Source organism: Bubalus kerabau, chromosome 1 (genome assembly GCF_029407905.1).
Source record: "Bubalus kerabau isolate K-KA32 ecotype Philippines breed swamp buffalo chromosome 1, PCC_UOA_SB_1v2, whole genome shotgun sequence".
NCBI lineage: Eukaryota > Metazoa > Chordata > Mammalia > Artiodactyla > Bovidae > Bubalus > Bubalus kerabau.
In genome coordinates this window covers 26,728,157-26,741,573 of record NC_073624.1, presented here as the reverse complement: position 1 = coordinate 26,741,573, position 13,417 = coordinate 26,728,157, and the positions used below count along the sequence as shown (strand labels likewise).

At 42.8% G+C, this 13,417-nt stretch overlaps 1 protein-coding gene across 1 annotated transcript in view; it reads left to right on the top strand.

Annotated features, from left to right (window-relative positions):
• Positions 1 to 3,603: 3,603 nt before the first annotated feature.
• GUCY2C (guanylate cyclase 2C) overlaps positions 3,604 to 13,417 on the top strand; it is a gene marked incomplete at its 5' end in the record, with an annotated part of 75,406 nt that continues 65,592 nt past the window's right edge. The window contains one exon of the mRNA XM_055570856.1: positions 3,604 to 3,610. Within this exon, the coding sequence (XP_055426831.1) occupies positions 3,604 to 3,610 (7 nt within the window). The remainder of the gene's footprint in view (positions 3,611 to 13,417) is intronic.

The window sequence follows — 13,417 nt, the reverse complement described above, 5'->3', positions numbered from 1 at the left end:
CTTTCTGCTCTCCTAAGTTTAGTCCAGTGATTTGTATAAGTTTCCTATAGAGTGAGATTTGTGCTGAGTTTTTTGTTTGTTTGTTTTTCCTCTGATGGGCAAGGCTGAGTGAGGTGGTAATCCTGTCTGCTGATGATTTGGTTTATATATTTTTTTGTTTGTTTGTTTTTTAGATGAGGTGTCCTACACAGGGTGCTACTGGTGGTTGGGCGATGCCTGGTCTTGTATTCAAGTGGTTTCCTTTTTGTGAGTTCTCACTATTTTATACTCCCTAAGGTTAGTTCTCTGGTAGTCTAGGGTCTTGGAGTCAGTGCTTCCACTCCAAAGGCTCAGGGCTTGATCTCTGGAACAAGCAAACCTTGACACTGGTAAGAGAAATTTAGCTGGAACTGTGCATGAACTGTCAAGGCCAAACATGGGCTGGCAATATGTAGAGTCCCTTGGACCATTTGGAAGGGACCTCTCAGGACCAAGAGGAGAGTCGTGCTGACTTTTCTGTAGCATCTCCTGGCAATCTTGATTCCAGCTTGTGAGTCATCCAGTCCAGCATTTCTCATGATGTACTCTGCATGTGAGCTAAGTAATAAGCAGGGTGAAAATATACAACCTTGTCCACCTCCTTTCCCAGTTTTGAACCAGTCTATTGTTCCATGCTTTTTGCATGTTCTGATTTAGGGATTGTTTTCTCTTCATCTGAGGATACCTTTTCTAGAAGTCCTCTACTTGAAAGAGGGAATTTGAAATTTATCTCAATTTTTGTCTACTTTGTCCTACTTTATTCAACTTAAAACCAAGCTGTGAAAATGTTTTGTTATTCCTAACCATCTCTCTTAACCATCCTTCTTTCAGGAGGAAACACATAGCCTGTTTTTTATTGTTGTTGTTTTTTAAGCCTCTAGTTCTTCTGTAATCATGCAGAAATTCTCCATCAGTAGCGCTGTATACCCTGAGTAGCAAGCATAAACTGCAGGAGAAAATGGCCACCCACTCCAGTATTCTTGCCTGGAGAACCCTGTGGACAGAGGAGCCTGGCAGGCTACAGTCTGTGGGGGTCACAAAGGTTGGACACGACTGAGTGACTAAGCATACTTAGCAACCATACACAAGATATTCAATACCAGGAATTTCTTGATCCAACTTCCTCCATTTTTTCATGATAAAGTTGTAATATAGCAGGACCCTATGGAGCCATCCAGGGATGGACCCCATCCCCAGGTCCTCTGCTCTAGCTCCTCTGTGAACTACCTAGCTAACAGTATCTGATGCACATTTCCTGAGTTGTTTTTCAGAAGCTAAAATCCCCACCAAATGGAAGAAATGAACTATTTGATGACCATGAGCTGTCAGACATAGTGGAGCCTGAGCCTTGATGGTGTTAACCCCTGTGACACTGCACTGTTCCCTCATCACCAACCGATCAGAGAACTGCAGGAGCTGGTCACATACCCTGGGACTCCCCGCCTCCCTTGGTCTTTAAGAATGCCTCCCTGAAACCCATTGGGAATCTGGGTTTTTAGAGCCTCAGCTGTCCCAGACTTTTTGTCTGGTGCCTGTAATAAAAACTGCACTTTCCTTCATCACAACCCAGTCAGTGGCCTTATGTGGGGGTGGGTGGACCCGAGTTTGGTTCAATAGCAAAATCCAAACCGGCATCATTATCATTCCTGCTGATTTCACGTTTGTGTTTCAGACTGCTCATGGAGCTTGCTCTTGAAATTTATGCCAGAAATTCTTACTCGTCCCTACAGTCACATCCTCATATGACTATATTTTCTTCCCTGACAAATTTACAGTTTTGTACTCTGTCTTGTTGGCTCTTGGCCTCCATTTCTCTGACACACACCTTAATTTAAATACTCTCCTATTTCACAGGGATGTTATGAGTGCCAGCTGTAAATGGGTTTGGTTTCTTTCTCACAGTCTGTTTTTACGTCCTTACTTGTTAGGGACAGTCTATCACTGTCTAGATCTCAAAAGTCTATAAACGTGTTTGAGACCTAAAAGAAAGAAGTCTTGGCTCCAAAAAAAAAAAAAACACAAAAAACAAAAAACTGGTATATTATTCCAACTTGTTGTCATTTAGTTGATTTGTGTCTGACCTTTTGCGACCCCATGGACTACAGCACATGCCAAGCTCCTCTGTCCTCCACTATCTCCCAGAGTTTGCTCAAATCCAGTAGCAAAACTGTAAGACTCCTTTCAATTTTTTACAGACCTTTTTTTAAACAAAATGTGTTAAATGTAGCCATGTCTGATACATTTGATATGATATGTCTTTAGGCAACCAGTTTCTTCAATCTTGAAGGATTAATAAGTTTTCTCCCCTTGACCTTCTTATCCCTTTCCATCTAATCCTATTTCACCAGGCACTTGCTCCTTCTTCAAATAATTTTGCCAAGTTTTAAACATTTGACAGATTTGCTTTTCCTAATCTGATACATAATGTGAAAAGGAATATTTGCCATTCTACATTTCAGAATTTCTGTTCTTTCTCTCAAATATATCCTGCTAATGCAGTGTAAATATATTTCAAATAATAAAAAAGTTTATCTAAATAAACATAAACTTTTGTTCCTGTGGTAGATTCCAAATATTTGTTTTAGGGATAATGTTTTAATCACATCTAGTTACACAGTTATTTCTTGAATACAACTTAAAATTTCTTTCCACTACCACTCTTTTCTAATAAAGTGAAGTTGTCATATTCTTAGCTTTTTCATTTCAATTAATTTCAGTTAAAATTAGAGAAGATATACCTACTATACCCAAAAATAGCACAAAGGAAGAAGCCGTTGATCCTGCCGTTTAGAGAATGGCATCCAGGAATAACAATCACTAACTAGGTTACCCTCTGAGTTACCAGGGAGGCCCAAGAATACTGGAGTGGGTAGCCTATCTCTTCTCCAAGGAACCTTCCCATCCCAGAAATTGAACTGGGGTCTCCTGCATTGCAGGCAGATTCTTGACCAGCTAAGCCACCAGGGAAGCCAACTAGGTGCCAGGAACTTTATAACATCATTTTCTGCTTTAATTAAACCAAACTTCCCCATACAAGAATCTGCAAAGTTCATAATAACAGTAGTTACTAGAAACTTAACAGAATAGTTAGTAGAAACTTAATTTTCATTTGTTGGAGCTCTTGTGAGTATTTCTGGAACTTGCCAGGCATGTCCTGAATTTTGTCCAGTAAGTCTATTTGTCCTATGGACATGAGGGTCTGCAGCGGATTCTGCCCCCTGGTGGCTACAGTCTGCTCATTCACTGAAGTCCCCCAGTGGGTGCAGCAACAGCTCCCATAGCCCCAGGCATTCCGCGAGGATTCGCAAAGCTCCAGAACAGGCTGCCAACTTTTGATCAAGTGAAGAACAACATTCCTCTGCTTTGTGTGAGGGAGCCTGTTAGAGAGCCCCTGAGCAGTTATATCTGTGACTCAGTATTCTACTGAGCAGTGTATCAGGTGGTTTTAGTTTTGTATTCGAGGTCTTTTTCTCTTCTGAACTAAGGTCTGCATGTACGGACTGGATTGAAGATGGGCTTGAATAATCTGGCAGCTGTTGTTTGGCTGTTTCCCTGAGAATGAATCACCTATGGTGTGACTGTTGAACTCCAGGTGAGTGAATATTGTCTGGACAAATCCCATCCATCACCTGGCACACCTATCCACGTCCAGACGCCACCAAGGGTCATAGCTCAGGCTTCTTGGCTAGACTAGAAATAAAATTTATCTTATAATAAAGAAAACTGAAGATAAGCAAATGTAAGTAATCTGCCCAAGTTCATATGCTTAACAAAGGTCTGAGACATGATTCAAATCCAGCTTCAAGTTTTGTGGGTTTGGATTTTTTGTTTAAGAATATCAGACTGCCTCCTGAGACTCAAAGAAGCTCTTCTTTACCTCTAGATACACAATTCTGTTGTTTAAATGCTTGCCCGACATTTTCTACTACCTAGAGAAGCATCAGTAAAAAAAACTGGCAATTACTCTATTTGTAAGAAGTTTATACTTCAAGGAACTGATCAGTTTTTTTTTTCCTTCTTTCCCAAGCTATTATTTTAACCCATATAATTATGAGGAAGTAATTCTTCAGCTGCCCTTGAAGGAAGGGAGTAGGGGGTGGGTAGGGGTGGGGAAGAGTAACCTTTGACTTCTCTACAGGAGAATACAGAGTTCCTTTTTCAGAATTGACTTGTCAACCCAATATCCACTCTTTGGCAGCCTAGGGTCTGTTTCCTTCCGTGTGTTGGAGGTAAGAGAAAATAAACAAAGTTATTTCCAGAGCACGGGGATCTTTATGACAGTTGAGATGCATTACTGCTGTCTCCAACGCATATTTCCCTTAGTATGTAAACATAGCCACCTGGACCCAGGAGGTAATGCAAGAGTCGCTGGGAAACAACAGAATTCCAGCTGCCCCTGAAAGTATATAACAATTATCTACTCCAGCCTTTCCTGAGCACATAAGAAGACTGTACAAAATGGGCTGGGGAAGGAGGGAGAAGAAGACTGTGTGTGCTAAGTGGCTCAGTCGTATCTGACTGTTTGTGACCCTGTAGACTGTAGCTCGCCAGGCTCCTCTGTCCGTGGGATTCTCCAGGCAAGAATACTAGAGTGGGTTGCCTTGCTCTCCTCCAGGAGATCTTCCCGACCCAGGGATGGAACTAGTGTCTCTTACATCTACCTACATTGGCAGGTGGGCTCTTTACCACTAGCACCACCTGGGAACCCCCAAGGAAAACATTGTTCAAGGATTAAATAGAGTTTCTTTTGGAATGGGAACCAGGAAAACAAACAACCTTGTCAGCCTGAAGCGCCCAGGCACTGGTGCTGAATTTAGCTATTCAGCCCTAGTGTACAATAGTGATTTGAGTGTCAGTTGGGTTACCTGACCTGGAAATCTACATAAGATGACTTTGACTCTCATCTCATCCTTGTAGAAAGTCCAAAAACACTCCCCAGTATTTCATCAAGCCCTGAAGATTTAAACTACCATGATCATCTCTGACTTGAGACTGCTACTTCTGAGAATCACCTAGCCATCCCGTTCCTGTCCATCCATCTAGACACAGATGTGAGCACTTGTCCATAATTCCCAGAGATTAGGCAAGTGGTGTCTGCCACAGACTTGACTGAAGGTTTGGGAAGAGTTACCCAGTGGGCTTGCCTGGTGGCTCAGATGGCAAAGAATCTGCCTACAATGTGGGATACCTGAGTTAGATCCCTGGGTTGGGAAGATCCCCTGGAGGAGGGCATGGCAAACCACTCCAGTATTCTTGCCTGGAAAATACCATGGACAGAGAAGCCTGGCAGGCTACAGGCCGCGGGGTCCCAAAGAGTCAGTCATAACTGAGGAACTTTCACCCAGTTTTACCAGTTTTAAATTCCCAGTAGGGAATTTGGGGTTCATGTAACTCCAATGCTGAGACGGTTTAGGGGGCTCAATAAATAATCTATTGTATGGATGGAGTTAGGCAGCTTTTCCTCAAGGAAAAGATAAGCAACCTGCCACCTCTTATGTATTTTATATATCCTTGTTCTCAAGAGTTTTCAGTCCCCATCACGTTGGCCATTTCTTTCTATTGAGTTGACCAAAAGTTTTGTTCAGATTTTTCTGTACAGTGTTACTTAAAACCCAAATGAACTTTTTGGCCAACCCAATGCATAACTCCCATTTCTTTCCTTTTATCTCTTTCCATCTCTCCTCCTCATTCCCTTGTTCCTGGGTCAGCCCTGGGAACTTCACATTTCCTCATTTTATTATATCAAGCAGTTTATGTTTCTCTGTGCTTAACTCAGAAGGTTTGCATAACCAAACACACTTAAGTGAAAATGTTAGTCACTCTTTCGTGTCCAACTCTTTGCAACCCCATGGACTGTCAGGCTCCTCTGTCCATGGAGTTCTCCAGGCAAGAATACTGGAGTGGGTTGCCATTCACTTCTCCAAGGGATCTTCCGAAACCAGGGGTCAAACCCAGGTCTCCTGCGTGGCAGGCAGATCCTTTACCATTTGAGCTACCTTAACCTTGAGTCCTCAACAAAACCATGTAGACTTTTAGTTACCTGAACCCATCTGGCATCATGTTATCCTGTGTGAATAGGACCAGTAAGTATTTCCTCCACAGGAAAAGACAGTAAAGTAGAAATCGTTTAAAATTTTTTATTTATACCTTAAAAGTTGTTTTTTTTTTTAATCTCAAAACATATTCATGTTTATTTATTCTCCCACTGGTTAATATAGGCCAGGTAATTTTCTTTGAACATTAGTCCTTAGATTGAACCTCTGTATCAGCTTTCTTGCTTTTTTTTTTTAATTAAAGTATAGTAGCTTTGCAGAAAAGTGATTCAGTTATGTGTGTGTGTGTGCGTATATATATATGTGTGTGTGTGTATATATATATATTTTTTCAGATTCTTTTCCATTATGTTATTGTAAGATATTGAATGTAGTTCCCTGTACTATACAGTAGATCCTTGTTGTTTTATTTCATATATAATAGAATGTATCTGTTCGGAGAATACAGTGGCACCCCACTCCAGTACTCTAGCCTGGAAAATCCCATGGACGGAGGAGCCTGGAAGGCTGCAGTCCATGGGGTCGCTGAGGGTCGGACACGACTGAGCGACTTCACTTTCACTTTTCACTTTCATGCATTGGAGAAGGAAATGGCAACCCACTCCAGTTTTCTTGCCTGGAGAATCCCAGGGACGGGGGAGCCTGGTGGGCTGCTGTCTATGGGGTCGCACAGAGTCGGACACGACTGAGGTGACTTAGCAGCAGTAGCAGCAGTATGTATCTGTTAATCTCAAATTCCCAATTTTTCCCTCCCCGCTATATCAGATTTCTTAAGCAAAATGCATCTTAATACTACTTTTGGTATTACATGTTTTAAGGTAATTGACAAGCTCTCCAAGGACAAAGTGTTTGTTAGGTTTCTTTGTTATTTTCCAGTGTTTTATAGCAGTCTTTCCACAGCTATTTTCTTAGTAATTTGTCTTTGTTTAAAATTTTCAACAGTTTTAAAATTATTTTATCAGGTTTGTTGTTGTCAATAGGTCACATTCCACTGTTTTGCACCTCCATGGACTGTAACCTGCCAGGCTCCTCTCTGTCCATGGGATTTCCCAGGCAAGAATACTGGAGTGGGTTGCCATTTCCTACTCCGAGAGATCTTCCTGACCCAGGGATTGAACCCATGTCTCCTGCATTAGCAGGTGGAGTCTTTATCACTTCGGCAAATTTGGGCACAAACACAATGGACCCTTGGTAAACAAATGACTTGATTGGAGGAAGCAGAAGTACACACATCCAGTGGCTGCAGGCATTCGGGGTGTATTTCAGCTAATCTGGTGAGTCTGTTAAATCATAGGTTCAGAAATGCTCTCATGTACAACTTGATGACCACAGCTAACACTGCTGTATGATGTACAGGAAGGCTGTTAAGAGAGTAAATTCTAAGTGTTTTTGTCACGAGGAGAATGTTTTCATTATTCTACTCTTTTCATTGTCTGTATATGACACGATGGGTATTAGTTAAACCTATTATAATCATTTCACAACATACATAAAGCAAACCATCATGCTGTATGCCTTAAACTTATATAGTGATGTATGTGAATTATTTCTCAATAACATTGGAAAAAAGAGAAGTACTTTACTGTAGCCAGTTTTCCTCAACAAGTTCAAATCAGAATGTTTACTTTTGTGCCTATTTTTAAAAAAGCTTTCATGTTTTAGTTCCATCAGTTACATTAGTTCGTAAAATCCCTTTTGAACAACTCACTTTTGCATCTCCACTAAAATAAGGACAGAGGAAGCCTAGGACTGCTACTGAATGTAGAGATGCTAAGGGTTCCAAGAGTGAGCAGGGGCTCTTAATGGGAAACATACAAAAGAGACCCAAAGTGTTGTCAGAAATGAAAGAGTGGCACACGCCGGTGACCTGCTCAGCTGCTCCTTCCCACCTGAAATAGTTTCCCTTTTTTTTTTTCTCATATCTTTAGGGCTTTTGTGTTCTACTGTAAAGTGCATCTCATAAATCTGCCAACTCGGTGTTCAATATTTGCTTTTGACCCTTGAAACTTTCCCAGCAGAACCTCCTTCCCTTTAATCGTGATCTACATGCTAGTAGTTTTGCAACATAAAGAAGACGTACGATTTTTACCTTAAAGGATCCAGGAAGGAATGTTATCTTGTTCCTTCCCTTTTGAAAATGTTTTCCTGGTTTCATGCTCTAATCAGAGGATTCCCAGAACTGCATCTGCCTTTTGTCTTCACATCTGCATTAAAAGCACCTGACAGTTACTACTTCCTCCGTCCCTCGACATGGCTTTTTTTTCCATATTTGCAATTTGCGGATGAAATAGAAAAAACCAGTCTACTTTTTCTCCTACCCCAGGAAGTGGGAATAGCAACATATTAACAGTTAGACAATCAGGTTTGAGTCCACGCTTGGCCACCCCAATGTGCAACACATAAAATTGTAACCTGTAGCAAAGGTTAATCAGCCTTGTGATGGCCATGAGCCTCTCTGCAGCCTCCTGTTCCATTCTTCCTGAGGTCCACTAAGTCTCCAGGGGTGTCTACTCCTGACCACTGTCAGTCACTCATTACCACCTAGTCCACCCACCTTATAAAATAACCCCAGTGCCTTCCTTCTGAATCAAAGCTGACTCCTCTGAAGTCTGAGCATCTGCCATCCTCCCTCCAGGAGACACTAGGATTGAACCCACCTTATTCCACATCAGTCATCCCCTCAAACGTGGACACCTGGTGTTGCATCTTAACTATTATGTATTTAGTTATTTTTGGCTGCACTGGGTCTTGGTTGCTGCATGCAGGCTTCCTCTAGTTGCAGCAAGCGGGGGCTTCTCACTGCGGTGGCCTCTCTTGTTACAGAGCACGGGCTCTAAGCACTCGGCTTCAGTACTTGTGGCACATGGGCTCAGATGCGGGATCTTCCAGGACCAGGAATAGAACCAGTGTCCCTTGCATTGCAAGGCGGACTCTTAACCACTGGACCACCAGGGAAGCCCTGGTGTCCTGCCTTCCCTAGCATTTTGTCATCCCCATATTGCTACACCATCATCAATAAGTGCCCCAATACCCTTTATTGCTTCATAAACTCTTCTGTACACGTCCAGGCTAGATTGAGAGAAGGAGGGTAATGTGTTAGGAATGGGGTGCAGAGTGGTACAAAGACTCTAGTATAATGTTTTATAGGCTATAATGTATATAAGTGAGTGTTCATTTTATTGTTCTTTTAATTGGTGTATGTTTATTGCAGATATGCCTTTACATGTATGATATACCTCATAATTTAAAATTAAAAATAAAACCTACTTCTGTTCCCTTGAGGCCTGTATCATCAGCCACAACACACACTCTCCCTTTTTGTCAACCACTGTCAGTTACTGAAGTCCTGGTTGTTCTCCCTCGAGGATTCCTCTCCAGTAAGGGCCTGCCATCAATATGGTTGATTTTCATACCGAGGAGGTGACTGTCTAACAGACTGGACTCTGAGTTCCTTGAGCTCCTCTGTTTAGAGACATTTTCCCTCCCCTGCTCTCAGCCACCTTGAACTGCTCCAATGCAGAAAACCCACCCTTTAATGTAGAAAGTCCGCCTTTTAATGGCAGACTGTACCCTTCCAGATGTTTGTTTCAGTTGTCCCCTTTTCACCTGTTCTTCTGCCTCACTCCTCACTACTGTACCCTTCAAGCCCCTTCTCTCTCTCTCTCTGTTTTTTTTTTTTTTTTTTTTTTTTTTGGCTTTGCCTCATGGCATGCCGGAGAAGGCAATGGCACCCCACTCCAGTACTCTTGCCTGGAAAATCCCATGGATGGAGGAGCCTGGTAGGCTGTAGTTCATGGGGTTGCTAAGAGTCAGAGACGACTGAGCGACTTCACTTTCACTTTTCACTTTCATGCATTGGAGAAGGAAATGGCAACCCACTCCAGTGTTCTTGCCTGGAGAATCCCAGGGACAGGGGAGCCTGGTGGGCTTCCGTCTATGGGGTCGCACAGAGTCGGACACAACTGAAGCAACTTAGCAGCAGCAGCATGGCATGCCAGAGAAGGCAATGGCACCCCACTCCAGTACTCTTGCCTGGAAAATCCCATGGACGGAGGAGCCTGGTGGGCTACAGTCCATGGGGTTGCTAAGAGTTGGACACAACTGAGCGACTTCCCTTTCACTTTTCACTTTCATGCATTGGAGAAGGAAATGGCAACCTACTCCAGTGTTCTTGCCTGGAGAATCCCAGGGATGGGGGAGCCTGGTGGTCTGCCGTCTATGGGGTCGCACAGAGTCGGACACGACTGAAGTGACTTAGCAGGAGCAGCAGCATGGCATGCGGGATCTTAGTTCCCTGACCAAGAATTGAGCCCTCTCTCCCTGTAATGAAAGCCCTGAGTTCTAACCACTGGATCACCAGGGAATTCCCTCAAGCCTCTTCTTTATGGCTTTCCCTCACTCCCCTCCTGCATGCACTTCATTCTTTAAATTCAGTTTAGATCTTATAGTCCATCTCCCCACTATTTTGGCTTTCTTCATTTTTTTTTTTTTAAATCCATTTGTTCTTTCATTGCATGTACCTAGAAAAACTCCAGACCCAAGTAAGCCCCGCCATTCACTTTGCTATACCTGTTCTAGAGCAGCTCAGCATGGCTGGAGATAATCATAAATCTAGGCTGAGTAGGACCACCATAGATTTGGTCACTCAGCTCCTTGTCTCCCTACTCACCACCGCCAAACAACCTTAGGACACACCTCTTATCAGTCCCTTCTCCCACTCATCATGGTAACTTTTCAAGTCCCTCCCTTCTCAAGCCTGGGACTAGCCCAGCTCTCCTTTCATTCTCAGCCGATGACTCACCTCCTTCAGAATTATTAAACAATCATACATAAACAATCTCATCTTCCAGACACAAGTCTAGAAATATACTTGTATATATGACTCTGAGCAGAGCCCTGCAGCGCCTTCCTCATTGCAGACCCTTCTGTGTTCCCCTTTCCTACCTTTAGAAAAAAAAAAACTTAGTTTCCCTGGCCTGTTTAGAAAACAGACTCAAGCAACTAATCATTGAAGAAGGGGCAAAAGCAGGAGCTAAGAAGAATCAGTCAAGCAAGGAAGGTGATAACAACTTGAGCAATAAGTAAAACTGAAGCGTGGGATCATAAAGTCCTAGTTCTCCTCGAGAAAAACATATAACAGTGTCTGACACACGTCCTTAAGTTATTTTTTAGAGAAACCAGACCACCCCCCGACTTAGGTGGAAACTGCTGACCCAAAACATATAGATCGTAGCCTGGTTGGAGCTGGAAAATGCATGATTGAGATTCCTGAAATGCCACTGTGTCACCTCACCTTCTACCCGTCAGAAAAGTGCCCATGAGCTAATCACACACCCTGCGACCTTCACCCCAACACTGTCTTTAAAATCCTTTGCCTGAAGACCATCAGGGAGTTTTGGTCTTTGAGCATTAGCTGCTTGTTCTTCTTGCCTGTAATGAACACTGTATTTTCCTTCACCAAAACCCACAGTCTGTAGACTGGCTTTGCCACCTGTCTTCCCTCCTTGGTATCCATATGTTTGTTTTCTACGTCTGGGTCTCTGTTTCTGCTGTGCAAATAAGTTCATCTGTATTGTTTTTCTCAAGCTTCCTAGGTGGAGTTACTGTTAAAGAACCCGCCTGCCAATGCAGGAGACGCAAGAGATTAGAGTTTGTGCCCTGGCTCAGGAAGATCCCCTGGAGAAGGAAATGGCAACCCACTCCAGTATTCTTGCCTGGAGAATCCCATGGACAGAGGAGCCTGGCGGGCTACAGTCCATGGGGTTACAGAGTTGGACACGGCTGAAACAACTGAGTACATACCATTTTTCTAGATTCTACATGTATGCATTAATATACGATATTTGTTTTTCTCTTTCTGACTTACTTCACTCTGTATGACAGACTCTGGGTTCATCCATGTTTCTACAAATGGTACAGTTTCATTTCTTTTTATGGCTGAGTAACATTCCATTGTGTATATATGTACCACCTCTTTTTTATCCATTCCTTTGTTGATTAAAGTTCCAAATTCTTAATGGTTTACAGAAAACTCCCTGGCATTGCCTACTCCTCTGGCATTCTTTATTGCATGGGACTAGCTTTCTTCACTCCAGTCATACTATATCTCTTTCAGTTCCTCAAACATCCATGCCACATCTTGCTTCTGGGTCTTTGCACAAGTTTTGCCCCTGCCCACATTCTCTCCTTCTCTTCCATTCAGCTAACTCTTGTTCATCCTTCAAGGCTCAGCTCCAAGGACACCTCCTCAGGGAAGCATCCTTGACTCTCCAGAATAGGTTAGGTTAATCTGTCATGCAGCCATGAAATTAAAAGACGCTCCTTGAAAGGAAAGCTATGACAAACCTAGACAGTGTATTAAAAGCAGAGATATCACTTTGCCAACAAAGGTCCGTGCAGTCAAAGCTATGGTTTTTCCAGTAGTCTTGTACTACTTGTGAGAGTTGAACCATAAAGAAGGCTGAGCACCAAGGAATTGATGCTTTCAAACTGTAGTGCTGGAGAAGATTCTTGAGAGTCCTTTGGACAGCAAGGAGATCAATCAGGCAATCCTCAAGGAAATCAACCATGAATATTGATTGGAAGGACTGATGCTGAAGCTCCAGTACTTTGGCCACCTGATTCGAAGAGCTGACTCATTGGAAAAGACTCTGATGCTGGGAAAGATTGAGGTCAGAAGGAGAAGGGTGTGACAGAAGATGAGATGGTTGGATGGCATCACCAACTCAATGGACATGAGTTTGAGCATACTCCGGGATATAATGAAGGACAGGGAAGCCTGGCATGGGGATGGAAAAAGTCAGACAGGACTTAGGGACTGAACAACATCAACAACAACTGGTCATGTGCTCCCATGGCACTCTGCACTGTTTTTGATTATCGAGTTTAGTTATTCATAATGATTTATTTAATGTTTGTCTTCCCCACCAGAATGCAGGTTCCATGAAGACATTAATGCATCCATATCATTCATGGCTGTACACCCAATGCCCTGCCAAAATGCCTCACAGAGAGTCAGGTCTCAGTAATAGCTGCTGACTCGGGTGATTGAAACACAGATCGTCCTAGTTTGGTTTCAGTGCGCAGCTGTAACTTAAAAGCTAATAACCCATCATATTTGTGCTTGCCTTAAACACTTTGACCTTTATTTTCCATTTCCAAAGCGTTTTTGGTGTGTACAATACCGCCCTCTTCCTCTTTTCCCCTTTTCTCAGTGATGTGTCACCAATTGATGTTTTTTAATTGGGTGAGGCACAGGTAATCTCCCCGTTTATAACTCTGACCTTTCTGTGAGCAAACACACAGAATGAACTTTGGTTTATCTCCCACTATAATGTAGCTGCTAA